Source organism: Crocodylus porosus, unplaced genomic scaffold, assembly GCF_001723895.1.
Source record: "Crocodylus porosus isolate Cpor-Errol unplaced genomic scaffold, CroPor_comp1, whole genome shotgun sequence".
NCBI classification, from domain to species: Eukaryota; Metazoa; Chordata; order Crocodylia; family Crocodylidae; genus Crocodylus; species Crocodylus porosus.
Genome location: NW_017728943.1, coordinates 81,058,525 through 81,081,796, shown reverse-complemented (window position 1 = coordinate 81,081,796; position 23,272 = coordinate 81,058,525). Strand labels below are relative to the sequence as shown.

The 23,272-nt window shown below is 45.1% G+C and overlaps 2 protein-coding genes across 8 annotated transcripts in view; one reads left to right on the top strand and one right to left on the bottom strand.

Moving 5' to 3' along the window:
- AARS2 (alanyl-tRNA synthetase 2, mitochondrial) overlaps nucleotides 1-2,688 on the bottom strand; it is a 32,623-nt gene extending 29,935 nt beyond the window's left edge. Inside the window, exons 1-2 of the mRNA XM_019549640.1 lie at nucleotides 2,440-2,688; nucleotides 939-1,127 (exon numbers count right to left, since the gene is read on the bottom strand). Coding sequence (XP_019405185.1) covers nucleotides 939-1,127; nucleotides 2,440-2,673 — 423 coding nt within the window. The 5' untranslated portion in view covers nucleotides 2,674-2,688. The remainder of the gene's footprint in view (nucleotides 1-938; nucleotides 1,128-2,439) is intronic.
- Nucleotides 2,689-2,842: 154 nt separating this feature from the next.
- The window catches only part of CMTR1 (cap methyltransferase 1), a 56,489-nt gene continuing 36,059 nt past the window's right edge, over nucleotides 2,843-23,272 (top strand). Inside the window, exons 1-9 of one of the 7 annotated variants that reach the window (XR_002103643.1) lie at nucleotides 2,843-2,952; nucleotides 5,490-5,618; nucleotides 7,743-8,486; nucleotides 11,502-11,564; nucleotides 13,612-13,701; nucleotides 14,788-14,895; nucleotides 15,535-15,746; nucleotides 16,610-16,903; nucleotides 17,724-17,808. Coding sequence is in view for 6 of the 7 variants with exons in the window: in XM_019549636.1 (XP_019405181.1) it covers nucleotides 2,860-2,952; nucleotides 5,490-5,618; nucleotides 7,743-8,486; nucleotides 11,502-11,564; nucleotides 13,612-13,701; nucleotides 14,788-14,895; nucleotides 15,535-15,739; nucleotides 17,724-17,869 (1,578 nt within the window). In the remaining variant the exon portion in view is untranslated. Of the gene's footprint in view, nucleotides 2,953-5,489; nucleotides 5,619-7,742; nucleotides 8,487-11,501; nucleotides 11,565-13,611; nucleotides 13,702-14,787; nucleotides 14,896-15,534; nucleotides 15,747-16,609; nucleotides 20,016-23,272 lie in introns of those variants that run through there. The other 6 variants (XM_019549637.1, XM_019549638.1, XM_019549639.1 and 3 more) reach the window with 6 other exon arrangements.

Genomic DNA, 23,272 nt, shown 5'->3' with positions numbered 1-23,272 from the left:
CAAGACCGTTTCAGGCTGGACATAAGGAAGAATTTCTTTACTGTCCAAGTACCCAAGGTCTGAACAGCTTGTCATTGGAGGTGATTCAAGCACCTACAATGAATACTTCAAGAGCAAATTGGATGCTTATCTTGCTGGGATCCTATGACCCCAGCTGACTTCCTGCCCCTTGGGGCAGGGGGCTGAACTCAATGATCTTCTGAGGTCCTTTCCAGCCCTAATGCCTGTGAAATCTATGAAATCATCCAGCCATCTCTCAAATCACCAGAGAGTTCTTGCCTCAGACTGTGCACCCTGGCACACCCTTCAGGAGCCACTCGAGCCTCAAACCTGCTTGCCTGCCTCTCACTCCTTTCCATCCATACTAGCTTTCCCACAAAGCCTGGGGAAGCCCAGCAGCCCCCTCCAACCCACCCCAACTCCCTACTAGGGCAATGCAGGCTGCACCCCCACAGAAACTGGTGGTTCCCCTTCCCCCAGGAGGAGCCCCAGCCCCAGCATGGTGGGGGCAGCCTCACTTGGGTGGATAGGAAAGGAGCTGTGCTGGCTGCAGCCAGGAGGCAGATGGCTGGGCTGGCTCGCAGTGCTGCATAGGGCAAGGGAAGAGGTGGGGATGGAGCCAGGAGGCACTGGGCTACCTTTGGGCACAGGTGCAGAGCGCCTGCCACATGGTCCTAGCACCCAAGGTGGTTCCTGCCAGCTCCGTGTTGCAGGCAGACAGGGCACCGCTGGCCCAGCCTGAGCAGGGGTGCCGAGGCCTGGCAGTGGTGTAGAACCAGGTGGGTGGGTGGGCAGGGTTGCTTCCACCTAGCAATGTGTGGTGCCACCAGAGTCTGGAGCTCGAGCTGCTATCCACCCACAGACTGGATAGAATCAATTGATGGGCTAGATACAGCCCCGCAGACCATATTTTGACTACCTCTGCTCTAGCATCTCACCTTGAAGTAATCTCCGAAGGACCAGCTCCCCAGCATCTCAAAGAAGGTGTGATGGTAAGTGTCTCTGCCCACATCCTCCAGGTCATTATGTTTCCCGCCAGCACGCACACACTTCTGGCTGTTCACCACACGCTGGTACCGGGCCAGCTCACTCCGGGGATCTGCCGTGCCCAGGAAGATGGGCTTGAACTGGAACAGCAATGCAGAATTGTAACCATTTTCAGATGCTGCCTGGTACAGTGGACTCCAACTGTGCTGTGACAACTCTGAACAAGGAGGAAGGCACCTAGGGCAATTAAGGGCTAACTGCCACATCAGCAGATGGGACAGTTCAGTAACTGACTCTGTTTTATCACAATTGAAGCACATCAGGGGACTGCTCCAAATATCTGAAGGAGAGAGAAAGCACCTATTTTCTCTTGCTGCAGAAAGGACATGAACCACTGGCTTCAAGTTGCAGGAAAATTAGTTTAGATTGGGCATCCAGAAAAACTTCTTCACTAGTGAGACAGTGGACCAAACTCCCTAGGGAAGCTGTGGACTCCCCATCACTAGAGGCTTTCAAGAGGCTGGACAGCCACTGGTCGGGGATGATCCAGGCATAACTACTATGGGCATTTCCTGTGCTTTGCTGGTTGCCCCCTCCCTCCCCTTTTCTGCTTGAACACGTGTATGGGTGCTTTTAAGGCTTCCCAGAGGCACTGTGTATTGGCTATAGCTAAGGCTGAAGACTTTGGTCAGGGTGTGCCAGTACTCCTGCTGGGACCAAATCCAGAGGTTCCTGGCTAGAGGGTTTTAAACCTCTGCTCAGGGTCAGACTGATCATATCTGGGGTCAGGAAGGGGGAGGGGGGTTTACCTTCCTCTAGCAGGAGGTATAGCTACCTGGGATCTCTTGAATGTATGCTGGCAACATTTCATAGAAGCAGGACATTGGCTGCTGTGATTCCCCTGCTTTACCTGAGGCAGGTTAGGGTGCTAGGTCTGTGTTCTGTCAGGCTGATGGTAGACTCATGCAGAAGCTAGATTATGATTCGTATGGGATGGTTGGGATAGGGATGTTCCTACCTCGGGCAGGGGGTTGTACTACATAACCTGTGGAGTCCGCTTCCAGCCCTACTTCCCTATGACTCTCGAGGGGAGAGAGACCTGCAGCCTCCTGGCTGGGGCATAGGAAGGGCGCACCCCAGTCCCTGCCCTGCTTGACAACGAGTGAAGGGTGGTGCAGGTCTGGGATACACGCCTCTCCCAGCTGGCCTCACCAGGGCGGGCCCTGCACAGGATGCACCATCTGCACACATGTGCACATGTACATGCACTCCCATGCTTGCACACATGGGAACACACATGGACTCACACGTGCGCGTGTATATGCACTCCCATCCAGGTACTCACACACACACACAGGTGTGCACAAACACACGCATGTGCACACACGTCAGTAGTCATCCCTGGAAGGGATGAAGACGCGTGCGCTCATACAGTCACGCATGCGCACACACCTGGTTCATGCCCGCGTTGACGAAGAGCAGCGCGGGGTCCCCACGGGGCCGCACCGAGGCGGAGGGCAGGCGGCGGTGCCGGTGCCGCCCCTGAAAAAAGCGCAAAAAGGCTTCGCGCACCTGCCCCGCAGCGGGGCCAGGGCCAGCGGCGGTGGAGCAGCGCGAACGGCGGGGCCCGCAGTCCCAGGCACAGCCCCGGACTACCCCGCGCACGCCCCGCAACAGCCCCGCCATCTTGCAGACGCGGGCGCATGCGCAAGCACCGCGCTCTCTACAGCCCCTGCCACCACCGCTCTTCTCAGCTCGGCCATCCATTGTTCCGCCTGGCCGCCCCCAGCGCATGCGCCGCTGCCCCGCAGTCTCGCGGCGGCCCCTCCCCCCTTCTCTCCGGGGAGCGATTGGTCCCGCCTGTGGGGCGGGATGGCGGAGCGCGGCGGCGGCGGTAGTCGGTGCTGGTGTCTGCGGCGCCTCGGGCAGGACGGACAGTGGCTGCTGTTGCGGGGCGGCGCCGAGGTGCGCGGGCCGGGGGGGTACTCAACCACCGAGGGAGGGGCACTGGGGAGGGGGGGAGTTTTATGTTGATTTGTGGTAATAGTCTCGCTCTTGTGTTAGGTAGGTGGAAGAGACAGCCTTTCACTCGCTGCCCCTCGCCACCCCATCCCTGGTTTTGGTAGTGTAAGGCCCTTGCTACCCGTTACAGTATATTATGCCATTCACCGGTGTGTCGTGCAGCAAATGTTGACTGGCCACACGTGCAAAGTCATTGCAGCGCTCTGACAATGACTCTCCGGCTCTGCTATAAAAAGCCAACCCCGTATGAAGTTAGTGCTTGGAAATGTGTACCAGCTCTGTTGTCACTGTGTCTGCGCACCTTTTAATTTGTCACCTGTAATTACGCTGCTGGTGACAGTGGCAGCCCCTTGATTCGAGGACGATTTCTTCTATGGGTCATTGAGCCATTAGGTGACCTAAATATAGGGTGCAGTTAACCAGTTAATTGTGTGATCATTATTTTCTGCTTGTGGCCAGTCTAAATTTTTTGTTTAGTTAACCAGTTGATTGTGTAACGTATGTAATTTGTCTATATACCAGGGGCCTATGGGTGTGTCCAGACAAGCACATGTGTGCGATTTGTCACTCCACAGACCCTTCAGCAGTGCCACATACCACATGCACCACCACACATACAGATGTTTGTAGCACTGCTAATTTGCAGGGGGTGGGGTTTGAGAACAGGAGATCCCAGTGTCAAAAAAATCCACGCCAATAAAAAGTGGAGCAGGGCACATGGCCGCAGCATGCGCCATGCAAAAACAAAGCCTGGATGACCAGAGCCATACTCTGGCTGCTGGCCAGGGTCCTCCACATGTGTGGATTGCGCCACTGAAACCCTGGTGGCCTCCCCTGTGTCACTGCTGTTTGTCCCCGGGGGAAATGCATGTGCGCGCTTATCTGGACGCATCCTTAGAATCCAACCCTTGAGGCACTGATCCATCCTACAGGCAGGAGACAGGAGAAGAGAACTAACTGCTGATACTTGTAAGTTTATTGCAACGCATGTTCTTAGGTCTCATAACTTACCTGGGCTACATATCAGGAAAATCCTTTCTTGAAATCTTAATCAGTGGAAATTTGGGTAGGCCTGCAGAAGCTCACAGTTTACAATTTTATTCGCTCTTCATACAAAAGGGTTCTACTGTGTTTGTGCGAAGTAGTTTGCCAATCACGCTTACAAACTCAGCCTGGGTTTTGAAAATTAAGCTGGTTTCTTTCTGCCAGACTCATCTTCATCAGCGAAGCTAATTTCCTTAATGTTACTTCTCTGCAATCTCCACTGAAGGCACCATAGCTTTTTGTAGATGTAACAGTAGAATTTGCCTTTGCAGTTGAAATTTAGTTCATTTTCTGATACAGGAGGCAGGCAGGAAACCAGCTGATTCTTCTAGGTGAGGTAACTCTTGAAGTTTAGGAGGAATAGAAACATATGGCTTGTCAGGGACTAAAACATGATTTTGAATGCACAGGGAGATCTCTTGGGCAAGGGAGTATTGTACATGGTTATGTTTCTGGTGTTAACAGCAGCAGTGGCTAGTAGGTTCTTGTAGTACAGCAGCAAAGAAAATGCAATCTAAAAATGTAAAGAGCAAAGCTGAATAAATTCCTGATTCCACCTGAAGCCTAATCTCTCAGGTAAGAGGCCCTACAGCAGTGGGTCTCAGCTTTTTTAGACTCAAGGCACCCCTGGATAGTCTTGAGGCTCCCCTCCAAAGATGCTAGCTCTTGGTCTTCACTCCTTTTTTGACTACAGAAAAATAATAGTTCTGTTGCAAAGAGCTCAGAAAGACCGCAACTAAGGATTTCTGTTTGAAATCTCTGGGTTTATTTTGTGAATCATGTTTGGATATCTAACAGTGCTAACATAGTGTGGCATCCTGTGGCACACTTGAAAGGATCTCAAGCCACTCCAAGGTGCTATGGCACCCTGCTTGAGAATCACTGCCTTAGCGGAAGGAGGAGCTTAGAACAGGGGTGGGCAATTATTTTGGGTGGAGGGCCGTTTACTGAGTTTTGGCAAGCCATCGAGGGCCTCATGACAGGCAGCCAGGGGCAGATAAATATTCATTTTCTAAATTTTTTATGTGCCACGTGGGCCAGATAAAATGACCTGGTGGACCGCATGCGGCCTGTGCACCACATTTTGTCCACCCCTAGCTTAGAAGCTACATGGTTATCTGGAAGCCTTCTGAAGCCTTTGTTCCTCTTAATCTTTATGGTCATTGTCTTCAGTATCAGAGGAAGCAAATTGTTTCTTTTTTCCCAAAAGGCCCAAATACTTCCATTTACTGTTGACAATTAACTTTATCAATGTGTTACCTTTCTTGTGTTTAAATTTATAAATAGTAATCTTTTTGTTAAGGTCAGTTTACTGCTTTAATCTCCACTGTGCAAAACAAATTCAGTGACTATTCTCCTTGTATTTAAGATCAAAGCATACAGAATACCCATTCTTAATTATTGCTAATGTCTGTTGTTAAATTTCTTATTTTTAGGTAACTATAGGTCGAGGATTTGGTCTCACTTACCAGCTAGTATCAAAAATCTGCCCGCTGATGATCTCTCGTAACCACTGTGTTTTCAAGGAGAATGAAGAAGGCCAGTGGACAGTCAAAGACAACAAGGTTAGGGTTACCATATTTCCAGGATCAAAAAAGAGAACACCTGGGGGTGGTGGGGTGGTGTGCTGTGCAGAGCCAGCAGGGCGGGAGGGAACAGGAGGAGAGGTATATGATTGCAGGGGGGTGGGTGGGTAGTGATATGCCTGTGCCCGGCCTCTGCCCCTCACTCCTAAGACCCTGCTCCCTCAGCACTGCCCATGTTCCTCACTCCTGACCCAAAACCCCCTGCCCTCCAGCATTGCCAGTGCCCCTCACTCCTGATCTGTAGTCCCCTGCCCCCCAACACTGCTGGTGCCCCTTATTCCCAACCCAGAGGCCCCTGTCCCTCTAGCGCTGGTGCCCATGCAGCTCCTGCGCACAGGGAGAGAGAGAGAGGGATGGACAGACTCTTGCCTGGGCCCTGTGTGCAGAACACATGATCCCCGACCACCAATCACCTTGCGAGCTGTTCTCAGCCCCAAGCATCCAAGCTGCTTGTGCCCGGAAGAAGCGGAGGCAAAGCAAAAACTTAGACATTTGCTCACATATTAAAAACCTGCCAAGACAGAAGGACTGGAGGCCAAAAAAAGCAGGCATGTTTGGGAAAATCTGGACGTATGGTAACCCTAAACAAGGTGTAGTGATTGAATGGGGTCTTAATTGTAGAGCGGGATTGAAGATAATGTTCAGTTCTGGCTGAGCAGTTGCCTGACTTAAAGTAATCTCAAACCATGTAATAGAAGCCATGGGACCTTGCGTTCCTTTAACACATAGGCTTACCTGAGCTCTAGGAGGCTGAGTTTGAGTTGGGCTTATTCATATCTGCATTCAAGGGTTAATTTCTCTGTGTAGCTGCTTATCTTTGACAGAACATTTTGAGACTACTGGATGGTGAAGTGGAGCACTGGTCCTCCGAATGGTCTAAAATAGCTTAGTTTAATGAAATAAGGAATAACTCTAAAGCTTGGCAGCCTTAAAAAGGAAAATGCTATTGTAGTGTTAAAAAATTGCTTCTGCTTTTTGTACTAGTCCAATAATTTTAGTCTTAATAAATAAAAATTGAGATGATCTCCTGATTGCAAACTGGCTTGTGAGGTGCATGCTTCTGATTTCGTAGAGAACATATGGCATTGCATGGTAAGCATGGAATGGGTTACCTGGAGAGATGGTGGATTCTGTTACTAGGTATTTTTAAAGGCAGGTTTGAAGAGCATTTTCGGGATGGTTTAGATCAGTGCTGCTCAACCTTTTTGTGCAGCAGACCAGATGGACAGTGTCTGGCATCTGGGGCAGGTGTGGCATGGCCCCATCCAGCTGCATGGAGGGATGTACAGGAGACAGCCCCAATGTGGCGGGTCGGGGAGTGGTGATGTGTGGGGGGGTATGACCCAGCCCTAATTCAGCCCCAGGGGAGGAGGGGGCCTGGCCCAGCCCCAACCTGGCCGGGTGGGAGGGAAGGGGGCATGGCTCAGCCCTGTGAGGGATGGCAGGGGCAAGGCCTTGGCTCCACCTTGGCTGAGCAGAGGAGTACGGGGCTGTGGCTCAGACCGCGGGGGTGGGGGGAATAGGTTGGTCCTAAGCTAAGTGCACAGAGGGAAGAGGACCCTAGTCCTAATCTGGGCATGTTGGTGCAGGAGAGGAGAGTCATGGCTGGTCTGTGGTCCACTGTGTGGGGCTTGTGATTTTGGCAGCGGGGAGGGATGGTAGTATTAGCTGCCATTGGTCTCCCAGCACTGAGTTTCCTGACCAATGGGTAGCCCCGTAGGCCAGATTCCAAGGCTCTGCTGGCTGCATTTGGCCCATGGGCTGGAGGTTGAGCATCCTTGGTTTAGACAAGGTGATCCTGCTTTGATAGTCATTTCTGTTTTGCATTAGTTCTTTTTCTGTCTTCTCTCTTATTGCTTAAATTAATCTTATTCCTAACAGTTGTGCAGGAAGCTATTGCTGATTGCCTGAGCTAAATTTGTATGCTAAAATAGGATACTGACTTGGTTTAAGACACTGCAGAACTGCTGAGAGAGAGAGAACTTGTTTTTCCTATTTTTTCCTGCAAAAGCACCATGCATTTGTTTGCTTCAATCAAAAAATAACTTGTAGAGGAAATTACATAAATGTATGTTGAAATTTTGCTGATACCTCTGTTTTCAGAGTCTAAATGGTGTTTGGCTGAACATGGAACGCCTTGATCCATTAAAGGCCTATCCTATAGTTGAAGGAGACCATATCCAGCTAGGAGTCCCTCTGGAAAGCAAAGAAGCTGCTGAATATGAGTATGAAGTGATCAGGGAAGAATGGGAGAAAATTAGTCCATTTCTAGCTCCTAGAAACGACCAGGTGATGGGGAAATCTAAGAGCACGAGAACAAAACGTAAATTTAGCTTGGAAGAATCTGAGGCATTGGGAGCAGAAGGCCCTTCAAATTCCAGATCCAAGAGAGACAATGTGCATAGTGAACCTTTAATTAAACCTTGGGAGATGACAGAATTGGCCAAACAACCTACAGAAAACATGGATCTCAAACTACCTTCTCCTGGAACAAGTGAGGAGGAGGAGAAAGCTCCAGTGTATTGTGGTCCTTTGCAGCCAGAGAAAGCACTATCCCTTGGCCATAGGGACCAGAAAGCACCTAGTCTTGCACAGTCTTGGACTGGTTTGGAAATGCTGAAGAACACCCTGGTAGATATAGTGAAGTTGAAAGTCAAGGTGCAGGAGAAGCAGACAGCAGTCTTAAGTATGAAGCAGAAGAGCAGGAAGAGTGCCTGGAAGGAGATCGTGGTGGTGGAAAAAGAGCTGCAGGAGTTACAGGAGCAGTTAAGCACTGAACAGGAGCAGCATCAGCAGAGGGTGGAGCAGTTGGAGAAGACGTTCTGTGGAGAACAACAGGAGCAGGAGGTACAGCAGGAGCTCTTTGTTCTGTGTTGTATGATGCCAAGTGTAGGAGTGGCCAGCCTGTGGCATACATGTCATAAGTGACATGAGCAGCCTGTGTGTGGCATGCAGTGGATTGTGGAGGAGGCAGGCAGCACGGTGACAGGAGGGAGCAGCAGGTTGGGCACTGGAAGGGATTAGAGTGGCACTCAGGGAGGGCACAGGGCTTAATTTGTGGCATACCTTGCCAAAAAGGTTGGCTACCGCTGACTAAACAGACTGGGATCCTTGTCCATAACAAAGGCTCCTACTGCTGCAGTTTTTAGAATAGGGATGTTATATACTACCTGTTTCATCACTTTCAAACACATAGCTGTTAAATGGGTAATAGTAGGAAGGATTGGACTAGGCATGAGGTAAGGAATGGGGTAAAAAGCTCTTCACTTCTAAGGCAAGTTCAGAATTCATTATTGCCACCTGAAGGATTAATGGTCTGTATGAAATGAATATTTGACTCTGTCAGGTCCTTTATTCTGGTAGAGGTCAAGGATTGAATGAGTCATTGAGAGTGGACTCTTTCCATCTCTAGATATAGGTTTCCAGGTCAAGGTTGAGTTGCATGGAAAGCCTTTTCCTATTCCAGCAGAGGAACTAATGGGTACCGCTGCTCAGAATATATTGATCTATGTTTCCTGAGTAGGTAGAGGAAGGGGGATTAACTTGGAAATAGGGTTTCTTTAAAAAGCGCCTAATGCAGGGTGGATAAAAATCAGTGATTTTACAAAAAAAATTGGATTTTTATTTTTTTCTTGTTTTAAAAAAAAAACTATATAAAATAGTTTTAATTTAAGATATGTTAAAGTTCAAAAGATATCATCATTGACTAGGGATTATATCTTCTAATTATATGATATTTGAGACAATATATTCATGTGACCCTTTTAGAAAAGTTTTATAAATAGATCACAGCAGACCATAGACTATATAAGGGGCCCAATCTTATGGGATTCCCAGAGGCTTCTCTATAGATTAGTAAAGTTTAAAGAAAACCACTGTACCCAATGGGTCTCTGTGCTCAGTCTAGAAGATCACATTAAGCATCTCTGTGATGCTTAGTTTCAGTTATCAAACTGTGGATTTGTGTCTTCAGAGATAACATCCTTGAGTGTTTATAGACGTGCTCTGGGAGGTGGGGGGGGATGCTTTAATTAGCAAGCCATGTTAATTAAAAGCTCCTGAGCATCATGTGCATCAACATTCCTGCACTGAAAAATGGCAACGGGGTGCTTTGAACTAAAGCTCATTGAATGAGCTTTAGTTTGAAGTGCTCTGCCACTGTTTTTCAGTATGGGAATGATGATACACATGATGCTGGAGCCTGCTGGAGCATGTTAATTTCTGCATTTCAGCAGACTTGATTAATTGAGTCTGCTTGAATGCACTGGATTTACAGCACGTCAGAGCAGCCTCACTGCATGTCTATAGGAGCGATAACAGACCTGATTACCCACTGATCAGCCCTCTTGTCTCTCTGCAAGTTTGTGTACACAGCGTCAAACCCTTACCTCTCTTTAAAAGTGCAAAGTTTCAAAGAGTGAAATGAATAAAGGTTATCAAACAACAAGAATATATTTTTTGTAGAAAACAAGGATTAAATCAAAGCTTCCTGACCAGTGAGTGATTTAAATCAATTTGATTTAAATCAAATCAACCCTCAATGATCTTGAAGCAAGTTAGGTCAGTATCTATTAAAATTTGACCATCAACTGGCTGTTAGAATAAACTGTAGTAAACAGGGACACCTCTTTTAGTTTTTTCATAAGTACATTTAAAAGTCAGAGAGAATTCAAATGAATGGAGGAGCTGGCCCACTTGATAGTCTACTGCAAATTGAGATGCTTTTGGTCTACAATGTAGAATGTGCATTCTAGGCTGCAGACAGAAATGCAGCTCCCAGCTGTAACTCAGAATGATTTCTGCAAAGTGTTCAGAGTTACAGCATTACCGCAGACCAAACAGAAGTTCACTGTTCAGAAGTTCACAAGCTCCCAGGGAAATCTAGCTGCCCCTGGGAGCTTGCAGCCAGGTGACCATAGCAGTTGCCAGACTGTTTGCCAGTTCTCACTGTTTTCAGAATGCAAGGAGATAAAGGCAGTGAAGGGAGCTTATTCTTGGGGCTCCCTAGCTGCTGCTGAAGGGTGGGGTGGATGAGTTGGAGCCTCCCCACCTGGGGGGGGAAGGGGGGGTTGAAAACTCCCCACACTGAACCCTCACCCCACCCCCTTTCCTTCCTCCCATTCTAAAAATAGTGACAGGCTGGAAGCTCTGCAGACATGAGTTACAAAAGATGGTGCATGTTATAACCTCTTTATCTCATACCCCATGCAATAAGGGGTCAGATTTTCACCCAGTTGGCCATTTCTAAAGTTGTTTGCAGCTGTACACTTGTTTGGTCACAGCTATAAACTGCTTTTTTGTGGCCATATCAGGCAAAAATTGTCACTTCTGTCTGCACCTCTTGAAACCTTGCTTATGAAAGGGGAACCACCTTCTCTGCCAGTGCTGGAGGGAAAATACACAGCAGCAGCTAAGGTAGGTAAGAGTAGTGGTGTTGGTTGTGAATGAAAGTGCAACCTGAACAGTGAATATAAGTTAATTCCATCAGATTTGTTTCCAGTTGGAGCTAAAAACCTTTCCCTTTCCTCATGCAGAACTTATTGCTGCTCTTTTGTTGATTCTTTGAACATTTCAGCCCGTTCTAAGTAAAATAATTTTGGGATGTTCAAGTATTGATATTTTGAGAGAGTGAAAATGCCTCTGTAGCTAGCTGTGATCTTACTAGACTGTAGGAAACACTAAAAGTGAAATGTACCTTGAGGTCTGCTGCACACTGGGAAGGCTGCCTTACTTTATCCTTTTTTTAATGTGTAAAGTTTGTCCCTTTCATTTTACCCATCCTAATACCTCCAGTTTATTTTTGATTATATGCTTGTTACCTGTCTTCCAACAAAAATCTTACATTGCAGTTTCTTTTTCCAGGGAGAAAAACAGGAACACAGGGATGAGAGTCTGAAGGAGCAACTGGCTCAAGTCTTGCAGGAGGTAAATTGGTTCAGCTGTGTAATCCAGAGCTATCTTAACTTTGCTCTCTATTGTCTTGCAAGAAACCTGAGGACTGTCTGATTTCACAGCCCATAGTAGGGATAGGTCCCATGTGTCATGATAACTGACAAATGCAGCAATGATGTGAAAAGACCCAAAAGGTCCCCAAAGTCCAACTTGTACTAAAAGCAAGACTGAAGGAAGGAGAGGATTAGAGCAAGTCAATTTCTAAATGTCCAAAGCTTCTATTTTCAGCTGCTTCTGCAGTTGCTCTGTGTGTGAAGTGTCTGTTTTTCTTCTGCTATTTCCCAAGGCCATGTGATTTGAAGGTGGGTGGTAGGGAACTGTTTGGGTCCAAGTATAAGGGACTTTTGAATTCATAGAATCATAGAAAAGTAGGACTAGAAGGGACCTCCAGTGATCATCTAGTTCAGCCCCTTGCCAGAGGGAGATTCATCCCTATCCAAACCATACTATACAAATTCATTTTACCAAGCACTTCCCTCATTCAGTCCAATGAATGCATGCTATATTAAAGTCTTGGCATCCTCAGTATCCAGCTCTTTAGCAAGTGGCTAAAGATGTTAGTGAGGCTACAGCAAATTTTGGGGTGGCAACAGCCCCCTCCCTCCCCTGCCCCCCCCAATAGCTTCCTCCCAGCACTGCTGCCTGCCCTGAGTGCAGCCCTACCCTGCCAGAAAGAGTCTGCCCCTCACAGATCCAGGGGCATGTGCCATACCCCCTCTGCCCCCCACGCCCTCCCAGATGAGTGATGGGAGCAGCTGCAGGAGCCCCCCTCCCCTTCTCCCCCACACCTCCCAGACGAGCTGTGGCTCCATCCTGCGCCTGCCCACCCTGGCTGGGCAGCAGTTGCCCCAGCCCCGCTCCTTCCTCACCGTGGGGGCCTTGATCTGTCCACTCTATGCCCCTTCCCTCCCCCCTCCCCTTCCACCACAATAGATTTACCAGTTGCATGCAGCTCTTCAAGCTGCTGGGCTGTGCTTGCCGCCTATGTGCTGTGCTGCGGCTGTGCGCGTGCACAGGCCACTTATCGGCCATATCAGGCCGATTTCTGGTGCAGATGATTTTCCTTATATCGGTGCCAATCTGATATCAGTCTGATGTATCAGTGTCCCTCTAAAATATGCTCTTATGCATTAATTAGCACTGCCTGATGCATATTTAATTTAATACTTCACATTGGAGGTACTAAATTTAATGAGCATTAGAAAACATGCATTAATGCACATGTTGATGTGCCCACAGTTTTCATTTGGCTTTTAATTCTGCTTTACTTGGCATAAAGAAATATAGTGGTGTAGCCACAGTTCATGCAGCTGGGCAGACTCAGTAATAGTCCTAGTATCAAAATGGAAAATCCTCTGGGGTTTTAGGTTTATTGCTTTATGTGTAGGGACCTTCCTACTTGTGTGTTTTGCCTTTAAATACCAAAATAATGTAAACAGGACTGTGCTTCTGTATTCAGCGGTTCATGTCCTTGAATGTAGGCAGGCAACTCTATCTATCTGCCCTAGAAAGGATCTAGAATGTTTAGGCTCAGAACACAACTAGGCTCAGATACAGATTTGAAAAAAAAAAGGAACTTCAGGCTTAATGTGATTACCCTCAGGGAAGACCCTGGAATGTCTGTTAGGCTTTAATTGCTGAAGTCTTGGTGAGTGTTAATCGCTGGTGGGTGGTGCACAACTGCGATAAGATTCACCCACCAGAAGTCAGAAAGGTGACTTGTTAAATTAGAGATATTCTGACTTGTTAAATTAGATGTCTGCTCTCAGCCTCATGCATCAATATTACACGTAAGATTTCTTTTTAATTGCATGAACCTGTTTTTTGCTTAAGGCCTTCCTGGTTAGGCATTACTGCAGTTTGCATCTTACCCCCTCAGAGACTGATCTTGCTGATTTCTTATCTAATGAAGTAACTGACAGGCAAAAATGGGTGAGCTGAGCTAGCTGATAAGGAGCAGGTATGTTTCACTGATGCTAGTTATAACAAGAAAGTCTTTGCTTTTCTTCTATTTTCACAGCATCACGCTTTGATGGAAGAGTTGAGCCGCAGCAAAAAGGACTTTGAAGAGAGAATTCAAGCAAAGAATAAAGAGTTGGAAGAGACCAAGGTACTGAACAGAGAATCTGATTTCTGTTTGGTTTGTTAGTACAACCTCATATGCTGCATTGGAAAAAACTGATTGTTCAGTATTATGACTAGACAGCAGAGGCAAGGTGTCTTGGCCAAAGATCCTGTTATGGGGTGTCCCTGAACAGGCATGAGCTGAAGTTGCTAGGGCACAGAGAGAACGCAGATGGATGTTGCAGATGCCTTGCTCAACCCCCAACCCTGAATATCTGAGTTTGAAATCCGAAGTGTTTAACTTCCTGTTAAAGTTCATATAGCTAAAACTGCTATGTAATCCATGGGAATATTGCATCTGGGGCTCAAAACAGTAAGGAAATGCATAAAGAGAAAAATTGCCTCTTGCACTAAGAATGATGTGATAACTGAAAGAAATTGAGGAAACCTTCCACTGTACTTGCTCTAGATCTCCTCTTATCTTTGGATCTTTGCATCTTTTTTGGCCTTTTGCTGTAACTTAGAGGTTGTGTTAAATACAGCTTCAGTTGAGGAAATTCCTTCATGTTACTTAACACTAAATAGTATGCTTACTGCATTTTGATGACAAACAGCCAGTGATATTTCACTCTTAAGCTGTCAGTCCTCTGGGCAACGGTAGTAGTGCATGGAAACATCTTGAATTCTCAGACTTTTACATATTTTCTGTGCTCCTGCATTTGAATTCTTTTGGCTGAATGTTCCTTCCAGTAGACCAACGTTCTGATCAAGGTTGTCTTGTGCAAAGTTCATCCAGGAATGAATGTTTGCCTCTGGCTAAAACTCCTAAGTGGTTAACAAGGGCTTGGAAGATGGTCTGGAATTATATGGTTCAGTTTGTAGTTTCTTTAGGCATGTGGGTTTTGAGTAATTGCTGCTGTTCTTTAATGAAATCATTCTTTTTGCAGCATATAGTATTATTGTCTGTAATTCTGTGGTTGCTGACTTGAAACCCTGCTCCTCTCCTTTCTTCACATGAAGGAAGGATGCAAACTCAACATGATAAAACTGTCAGGTTGTGGGCTGGATCTCTTGCACTGACCACCGTACCATGTTCTCTACCAGCAAGTAATCTTGTGTGTGTTCTTTACAGGAGGAAAAAGAAAAAGTGAGAGCTCAGAAGGAAGAGGTTTTGAGTCAGATGAATGATGTACTGGAAAATGAGCTTCAGTGTACCATCTGTTCTGAACATTTTATTGAGGTACATTTGCTGACAAGGTTCGGTTTTAAAGGAAAGGATTTAAGAAACTTTTTTTTTCCTCTTTGTCAAATCAAACAGTTAAAAATAATATCACTAGACCTAGGAAAATGTTCATATTGACTAACATTTTCTGTTCTCTTGTGAATAGTTAAGCCATTTGCTACCCTGAAGTATACTTACTCGATTTTGTTTATTCTCTTGGCATGTATGTTTGTAATTAGGATCACTGAAAGTGAGCCAGATTCCATCATTAGATGGCACACCCCATTTAAAATTAAGCCTGAAATGTCGGTCATTCACTAGTGATGGGAGATCCTTGATTTCAATTAGGCATTAAAAATTTCTCTCCAGCATTGGAAAACTGATGCAACAGCTTGTTTCAGTGCCTGAGAATCAGACAGGAAATTGCCATCTAGTTTCACTGTGGAAGTGCTGCCTGGCTGCTGTGCAAGCTGAGCCTCTCCCTGACCAAAATGATGCAGAAGCCCCCTGGCTCCTTAAGCCAGATAAAATGGCTCCAAGTCACATCTGGCCTGTGGCTGCACCCTGGCTTAACCTGTCTGTGTCCCAACTTAAAATAGGAATAATAGCTGTTTACTGTGACTTGGGAGGATTTCATAAGCAGTGTCTCCTTCCCAGGCTGTTACTTTGAACTGTGCGCATAGCTTCTGCTCCTACTGCATCAATGAATGGATGAAACGTAAGGTGGAGTGTCCCATCTGCAGACGGGGGATAGAATCCAAAACGCGCTCTCTAGTTCTGGACAATTGCATTGACAGGCTGGTAGAAAACTTGAGCTTGGAGATGAAAGAACGTCGCCTGACCCTCATCAGAGAGCGCAAAGGTGAGAGGTGGGTGGATGAGGTGTGATGAGTTCAACCCCTGTTTTTGTGTTCATAGGAGAACTTCCTTTGGCACCTATATACTACTGAGAGGCTCAAAAAAAATTAACAGGGAAATTAACATCAATCTTTCAGATGGATTTTTCAGTACTTGGGATGGGAAGCCATTTCAAAGGACATTATATAGCCTTGTAAAATATTTCAGGCAATACATAGCATGAATCCTATAAAACACTTGGAAAACAAGTGTTGAAGACTAAATAGTTTTAAAAACAGATAATTGAACAGAGCAGGACCTGAAAAATTTACCAGGTACCTTCTAGTGAAAAGCTAGATCTATGTGTAGATCACTGTGTAGGCAAATGGTGCATTAGCAGTGTCCTGGTGAGAAGTTTGGCATTAACTTTATATTTGCTGCACTTTCACAAGAGGAATTTATGGTCAGCACTGGATAGAGAATTCTGAAGAGAGCACAGGTGCAGTACATGGCTTTGTGCCACACTTCCTTCTTAGTTGGTATTGAATTTTGGCTTCAACATTAATGAGGCATAAAACCACAGCTCTTTTTACTTGTCATTAAAACACACTGCATAAGAGTAAGGGTTTTATGCCTGATGTCCTGCAAAATTCCAATATGAGCAACTGGTCCACTTTCCTTTTTTCAAATCTCTCTCTCACTTCTAGTCACTGTAGTATCTGGGTGCTAAAATATAGCAGTTATTCTCTACTGCCCTTCCTAATTGCTTTTGTTGTATCCTTAAGACACTGCTTTGTTCTTCTGTAAAGGTGGGTGCATGATCCCTTTAATTTTTATAATGTGTAAAAGACCTTTGGGATCTCTCCTAATGAAAGGTGCTTTTCGAATATTTCAGATCCTCCTTGGTGAAATAGTGACATCACTAAACAGTGTCAGCTCTAACCTGAAAACATCACCTATTTAGCCAACTCACTCTGAGTCCCTCAGGAAATGCTGCACTACTCTCAGAGGCTCTCCAGCACTGCTTCCTGGATTGCTTTCATCTCTGCAGAACTGACACTGCTCAGGCATACAGTACTAATGTGCATCTCTGCAGAGTATGCCAAAGCACTGTTGAAGTGTCTTGTCAGGTAGCTGATGACTGGATGAAGTGGTGTCTTCCAGGGAACCCACTCCATTCCTGCATATGGTAAATCAGTGGTTCTCAAACTTATCTTCGTGCTTCTCTCCAATCAAAGGAAAATGAGCTCAGGTTCCACCTTCACATGTACTTGGACATCATAGTTGTGCAGAACAACCATTAGTTACTAAGGGATAGAAAGCTTGTAATAGTCACTGGCACATTTCAATGAGGGAAGTTGACCTTGCTTTATCCAGTGGTGGAAAGATGGTTCAAACTGAAGCTGGAGGGACTTGACTTTCAGTTAAATATGGACTGCACCAGGGAACAGATTGACCTGAGGAATATTTATCTGTATTCTAATGGCCCCTGGAAACTGAGGATCACATCTCTGTGCTAGGCATTCCATGAACAAGTAGCAAGAGAGACTATATTCCTACTCCATCTTCTACTCAATTTCTAGAGGTCTGACTGGATTTTTTTATTGTCCCCCATGAAGTCCCCTTTCCCTCCCATCTTATTTCCTTTTGTTCCCTCCTTCTCTTGATTGGGAAGACCTTGAGATAGCCTTCTGTTGCCATTTCCTCTGAGTCCACACTGAGAACCATTTAAGATATGGAGAGTGATTCCTTGCCCTCCCTGCAGCCCTGCTGGAACTGAAAAAAATGTAGGAAGTATAAAAGAAAATCCTAATTCATATTTATTTTTAAAGAGTGTAAATAGAACAGACAGAAATGTCCCAGGCAGATGGCCCATAGTTGTAGAAACCTGCTCTAAAATGCACAGCCTGACAGAGGAGGCATTTAAAGTTTCCAAGAGAGCTCTAGCAATTGCACTGTCCACAACCTGGCTATCAGCTTACTTTTGTATTTGTGTGTTTTGAATGCAGAGAAGCAGGATATATCGGTGAACCCAGCCACAGACAGTGAGAGCAGCGTAGTTTCTTCCATCTATTCCATCTTGTCGATGAGCAGTTATGATAGTGGTGACTTTGAGGAGGACTCTGACTACGATGATAGCTACTATGTTATCTGAGCACCCATGCTATGGATTTGTTTGCCTGAGAGCCATGCAGAGCCAACACATGGGTGGTTGGGCCCACTACCATCAGAAATTAATGGCCTGGATTGGAAACAAAGGCAGTGAAGAGCCAGGAATGAAGAGCTGCAAACTGAAAGCACTGAACAGAAAGTCCTCTTTGTTCTTAAATGAATGTATAATTTCCTGACCTCTAAAGTGCAAGTGCAATCATTGGGGTAACTGACCCTTTTGTCACACTAAGTAATAACTTATGCATCTACATTTCCATGATCACTTGTGACCTGCTCAGTTAACGTTATGTCCTAGTTTGACTGTGCAGTCAGACTGGGAAGTGACATCTGTTCAAGTGTATATATTGGTTGGCTTTATTTCTGGTGGTGGAGGGTATTTGAGCAGGCTGGCCAAGCAAACAGCAGTGCAGATGTATGTCAAAGTTACAAGTACTGATTTAAGATGGGGTTTCCTTGTTGGAATTTCACATGGCAGCTTGACTTGGCCTTTCCTTTTGACAGTAAATGGTATTATTTTGGTTGTGTCTGTACCAACTCTTTGAGCCTCCTATGCTTAGATGCACTATAGGTTGTATTGTTTAATCTCTTACTGCTCCATTAAGTTTGTTGATTTTTCTGTTGAGTCGATTGACTTTGCCTGAAGTTTTGGCCCTGACTAAGCTTGAATTCTGTTTCTCGCAGCACATCATCCTTCTCTCTCCAGGTTTTTGGAGGTGGGAAACCAATTCATCCAGAAAAGGCACACAGTGGAAACCTTGTATGGGTTCCTGCCGGCATTTTTTTTTTCTCCAAAAGTGCTGCTATTTTAAGTTAATGATGCATCCTGTTGGCAGAGTAGGGGATCAGCATCCAGTGGGTAATGGCAAGGTGAGGAGGAAAATGGAGTGTGTTTTGTCTTTTTACAGTTTCCAAAATATTGCTGCTGAATTGTGGCATAACATGAGCTTTGTAGCAAACCAAGTTTTTACTGGGGGATGGAACACATGTTGCCTCATTTCAGCAAGCATTTGACTGTGAAGCTCTGTTTCCATTGGCCTGTATACTTGATTTAGTTTTGTTATCTAAAAGCTTTTCTTTTCCTATGGGGGAAAAAGATGGGGAGAACCTTTTTGTATGTAGTAGTTGTTTTCTCTCCATGTGCATGTATTTTCTCATTTATATACTTTTCTTTTTTCTAAGGAGGAAAAAATACACCAAGTTCTATAGTGTTGCCTGTTACAACTAATGAGACAAATTTCTGGTAGTTAATCTAGACTCAAATGATCTGGACCCATGTTTATCATTGCTCTTTTTAATAGCTGTGGTTGAGTAGTGATAGAAACATTTTAGCCAAAGGTACTGTTTTTATGAATTTATTCTGAAAAAAACCTCATGCATTTGGGGATCTGTACAACAAATGTCACAGGTTATGCTGACCTGGATTCACAGGGACCAGTGTGCCAGTAATGTTAAGTAACTATAGAAAATGCAGAACCTTTTAGGTTGTAGCATTCCTTCTTTTTTTTACCTCATCTTAGTTTAAAGAAAGTCTCATTACAGTAATCCATGCAGGGCAATGCTATGGCAGAAGAATATGTTCTTTTAACAGGATTTGTCTTATCAGTTAAACTCTGACAAGGTCCAGATATCTGTTCCAGAATATAAAGTTTAAGCAGCTCTGTCCTCCTTAAACTTTAGTGGTTTCTCTTGTGGAGGAGTCACCCCCCTCTTGAGATTTCCCACTTACCAGTGCTCTTAACATCTGGTTAAAGAGGCTTGCTTTAGTGTAGATCCTCTTGAGAAATGCTTGAGGTAGGTAGGTCACCAAAAGATTGTGAATGGTTGACGCTGAACCTCCCTGGCCTCTTGTGTGAAAGTAGGAGATTTAGTTGCCTTCCAGCTTAGGAGAAGCTTATTCAGGGTTATAGATGTCTTTTACCAGGTACATATTTTTTCCATTATGATGATGTGTATGTGTGTGTCTCTTTTTTTGCTGGTTTCATTTTACTAAATGTATTTATTTTGCTTCTTTCCCATACCTGTCACTGTTTTAATTACATCTGTTGCAAAGTGGGTAAAATCACCTTTTCTGTCAATGTGTGTCATGGAAGCCATCTCCCTTAAAGCCAATTAAAGAACAGTGTTAAAAAAGTAAGATGAATGCATCCTTTCCACCTTCCAATATCGTCAGTAATTCTCTTGGGTATAAGTCAGTGACACTTGGTCTTGACTGACTTGGGAACTGCTTGTGCACAATTAACCAAGGAGCCACAAATAGATAAGCACCTCTAGATACACTATGGCAAACCCCCTCCAGTTCAAAAACATATAAAAATAGAACCTCAATTATTAGTGCCTGGGGAGTTCATAATCTACTTAATTTAGCAACACACTGGAAACTTAAGGCTGAACCACTCTTGATTGCTACACTTCAAAGGATGGCACTTCTCCACTCCTGGTGCATAGCTGTCCTGCATCTGAGAAGAAGATGCAGTTTGAAATAGGAGTTAGAGCACATTAGTGGTCCCAAATAGCTATTTGCCACAGCTCTTTATTCTCTGGTTACTTCACAAACCCTCAGCTTAGCAAGGTGGTAAGGACCCTAACCCTGTGATTGTTTTTGGATTCTTCTGTTTGTCCCTCATGAATGGCAAATTTCCAATACCTTAGCACTGGTATATGGTCTTAGGGCAGTGGTTTTCAAACTGTTGTGCAGAACACTGGGATATCACGAAGTCATCAGGGGTTCTGCAAACAGATTAAAGGCAATGGGAAAGCAGGCTGGGAGGTGGTGCGCTGCCATTGCCAGACTGGGTTACCCGGCTCAGTGTCAGCTTTTGTGGCTCACAGAGCTGGAGGTAGGGGTTTCACAGCAGAAGTGATATGAAAGGGTTTTGTGACTTCAGGGAGCTTGAAAACCACTGCCTTAGGGAGCGTACACTGCAATACATGCAAGGGGAGTTGAAAAAAAAATTAGAATTTCCTGTAAAGAGTTGCAGGTGTTTAGGTTACAGAGCCCTTTCCAGCTTTGGAGCTGCCAGGTATTACTGACAGATGATCCAATACCATAGACCAAGCACAGTGTAAGCACTGCTCACCCAGGTGTGTTTATTAATATCAAAATTCCTATGGTCACCTGCCACCCCCATACCTTTAAAATGTATTATTGTCGTTCCAGGGAGCAGAACAAATAAAATGCAATGAGCAAGTATGTAAAAAGTTAACAAACTCCACCTTAGTAGAGCTCAAACAACCACTGTGGTGTAGAAGCAGTATTTCAGGTTCTTTGGATATGAAGACATAATTAAGCTTTGCTTGGTCTGGTAGGTATTAGATATTATATTATAGCATTGACAGACTACACAGCGTCTACAGGAAAAAGAATGATCATAAATGCCATTGTGTCTTGAATTAACCTACCTAGTGAATGTCCTTGGTAAACCTAAGCTTGGAGGTAAAGTCAGTAACTAGGCAGTTGTTCAGCAAGATTATACCCAATGTCAGATCTCTACTGTGAGGTTATTTCTTCAGGAAGGCCATTTTCCATGTGCTTCTTACACAAACACTTTATAGGTACATGGTTATCACTTAATTCTTTATATGGTAATATCCTCGATTGAGGAAGGAACTATAGTCATCTCAGCTCCAACAATCTATTGCCTGAGCTTTAGTCTTCCACTGGGTGATTCGTAGGTAAGTCATCTGATTTGCACCTGGTAAATTTGCATTACCTTACAGGTAAGAATAAAATCTCCATACTGAATGTTTGTCTGCACTGATTCACTCAGTTTTAAAATGCCTTTAGGTTGGCTCCATTTCTACACGTCCTGTACCATAGAATTTGGGAGTGGGACTTGACTTTTGAGTTACTGCTGAGTTGTTAGTGCACAAATTCTGGTCTGTCATTAAGGAGATAATGTACATCAACCTCTTTGATAACGTATTTCAGACTATCATTTGTAAACTGCCTGGAGATTCTTGCATGGCAAATGATATGGAGGCACACTGTAACAACTGCTCCATACGGATGGGCTTCAGTGGGAGAAAATGTAAGCCTAGCGTTTTTTTTTCTCTCCTCTTTATTCCCTGGCAAAGCTCAAGAGTAGCCTTATTAACTTAATGCATGTGAACCTATTATAGAGATGACCAGATCTGAGCAACAGTATGTAGGACTCATATTTTTCCCCATGCATTTCTTGCTTTCCTGTTAAGTGCATGTGCACTGCAACACAGATACCAGCAAGATAAAAAATTGTCAGAAGGAAACATAAGAGACAGCATCCCCAGGGCCTTCAGTGTTGTGCTGATGATCAGTCTTATACTTTCAAGATATCCTTTTATCTTAGTGCACTGAGGCTTGTAGCCCTAGTTTGCACTGCAGTCCATCTCTTTTCTGTGCCCCTTGCCACACACATGTCTAGTTGGCAGGCAGCTCAGTCACATAATTTGTTGGAGGCTTTCACAGATTGTAAGGGGCTGAAACGGACTTCAGCAGGTCATCAGGTCCAGCCCCCAGCACCAAGCAGGAAAAACAACTGGGGATCAGGTGATCCCAGCAAGGTGACAGTCTAGTCTTCTGAAGATTTCCAGGCCAGGCAGTTGAACCACCTCGAGGGAGCTTATTCCAGTTTGAACACCCTGACTGTGAAGTTTTTCCTAATGTTGAGCCTGCATCAATCTTCCAGGAGTTTGTGGACATTACTCCTGGTTTACCAGGCTTCATAAAGCCTGTGAGAATACATTCCATCTTTACTGTGTGAGAAGCTGTATCATATGCAGGCTTTGCAGAACCATTTTGTTTAAACCTGGACACTCTTACATGTGAAACGAGTAGGCTTTGACATGTCTGTCACATGTGAAACATCAGCCTTTTCAAGCAGGTTTTTCTAAAAGGTTCCAATGTTTTTTATTATTTATTTTTTTTGCAGCAAAACAGTTGTGAGCAAAATACACTGCAGATAGATTTGAAGCTGTAATTTATTTAATAGTAGGACAAGCATTCAGACTTCTTCCTGAGTCAGACCTTGGGGAACACACTTTTCTTTCCTGAGGACTAGCAAACTGATTTCAAAGAAATTGCTACTGAAATCCTGTTCCTATTTAGAAACCAGCCTAGAAGAGGCAGCAAGAGGTCTGTGCTCCAGTGCAATTCCCTGCTCAAGTCAGAGCCATGATTACACTAGGAGGTCCCAAACAAGACCTAAAGGTCGTATGGAAGCCCCTTGCATGCAGCTGGCCACCTCGGACTGCTCCTTTGCAATGGCCCTGGAGGGGAAACCCTGGTTTGACAATTAGTGAGAGCCATCTCTGCGGCAGCATGCAGGAGTGGTGCTTCTCCAACTTCCCAGTTGCTGGAATGGCAGGCATCTCAGCCCGGCAGCCGTCCTCCCTACCAACGCGCACGCGC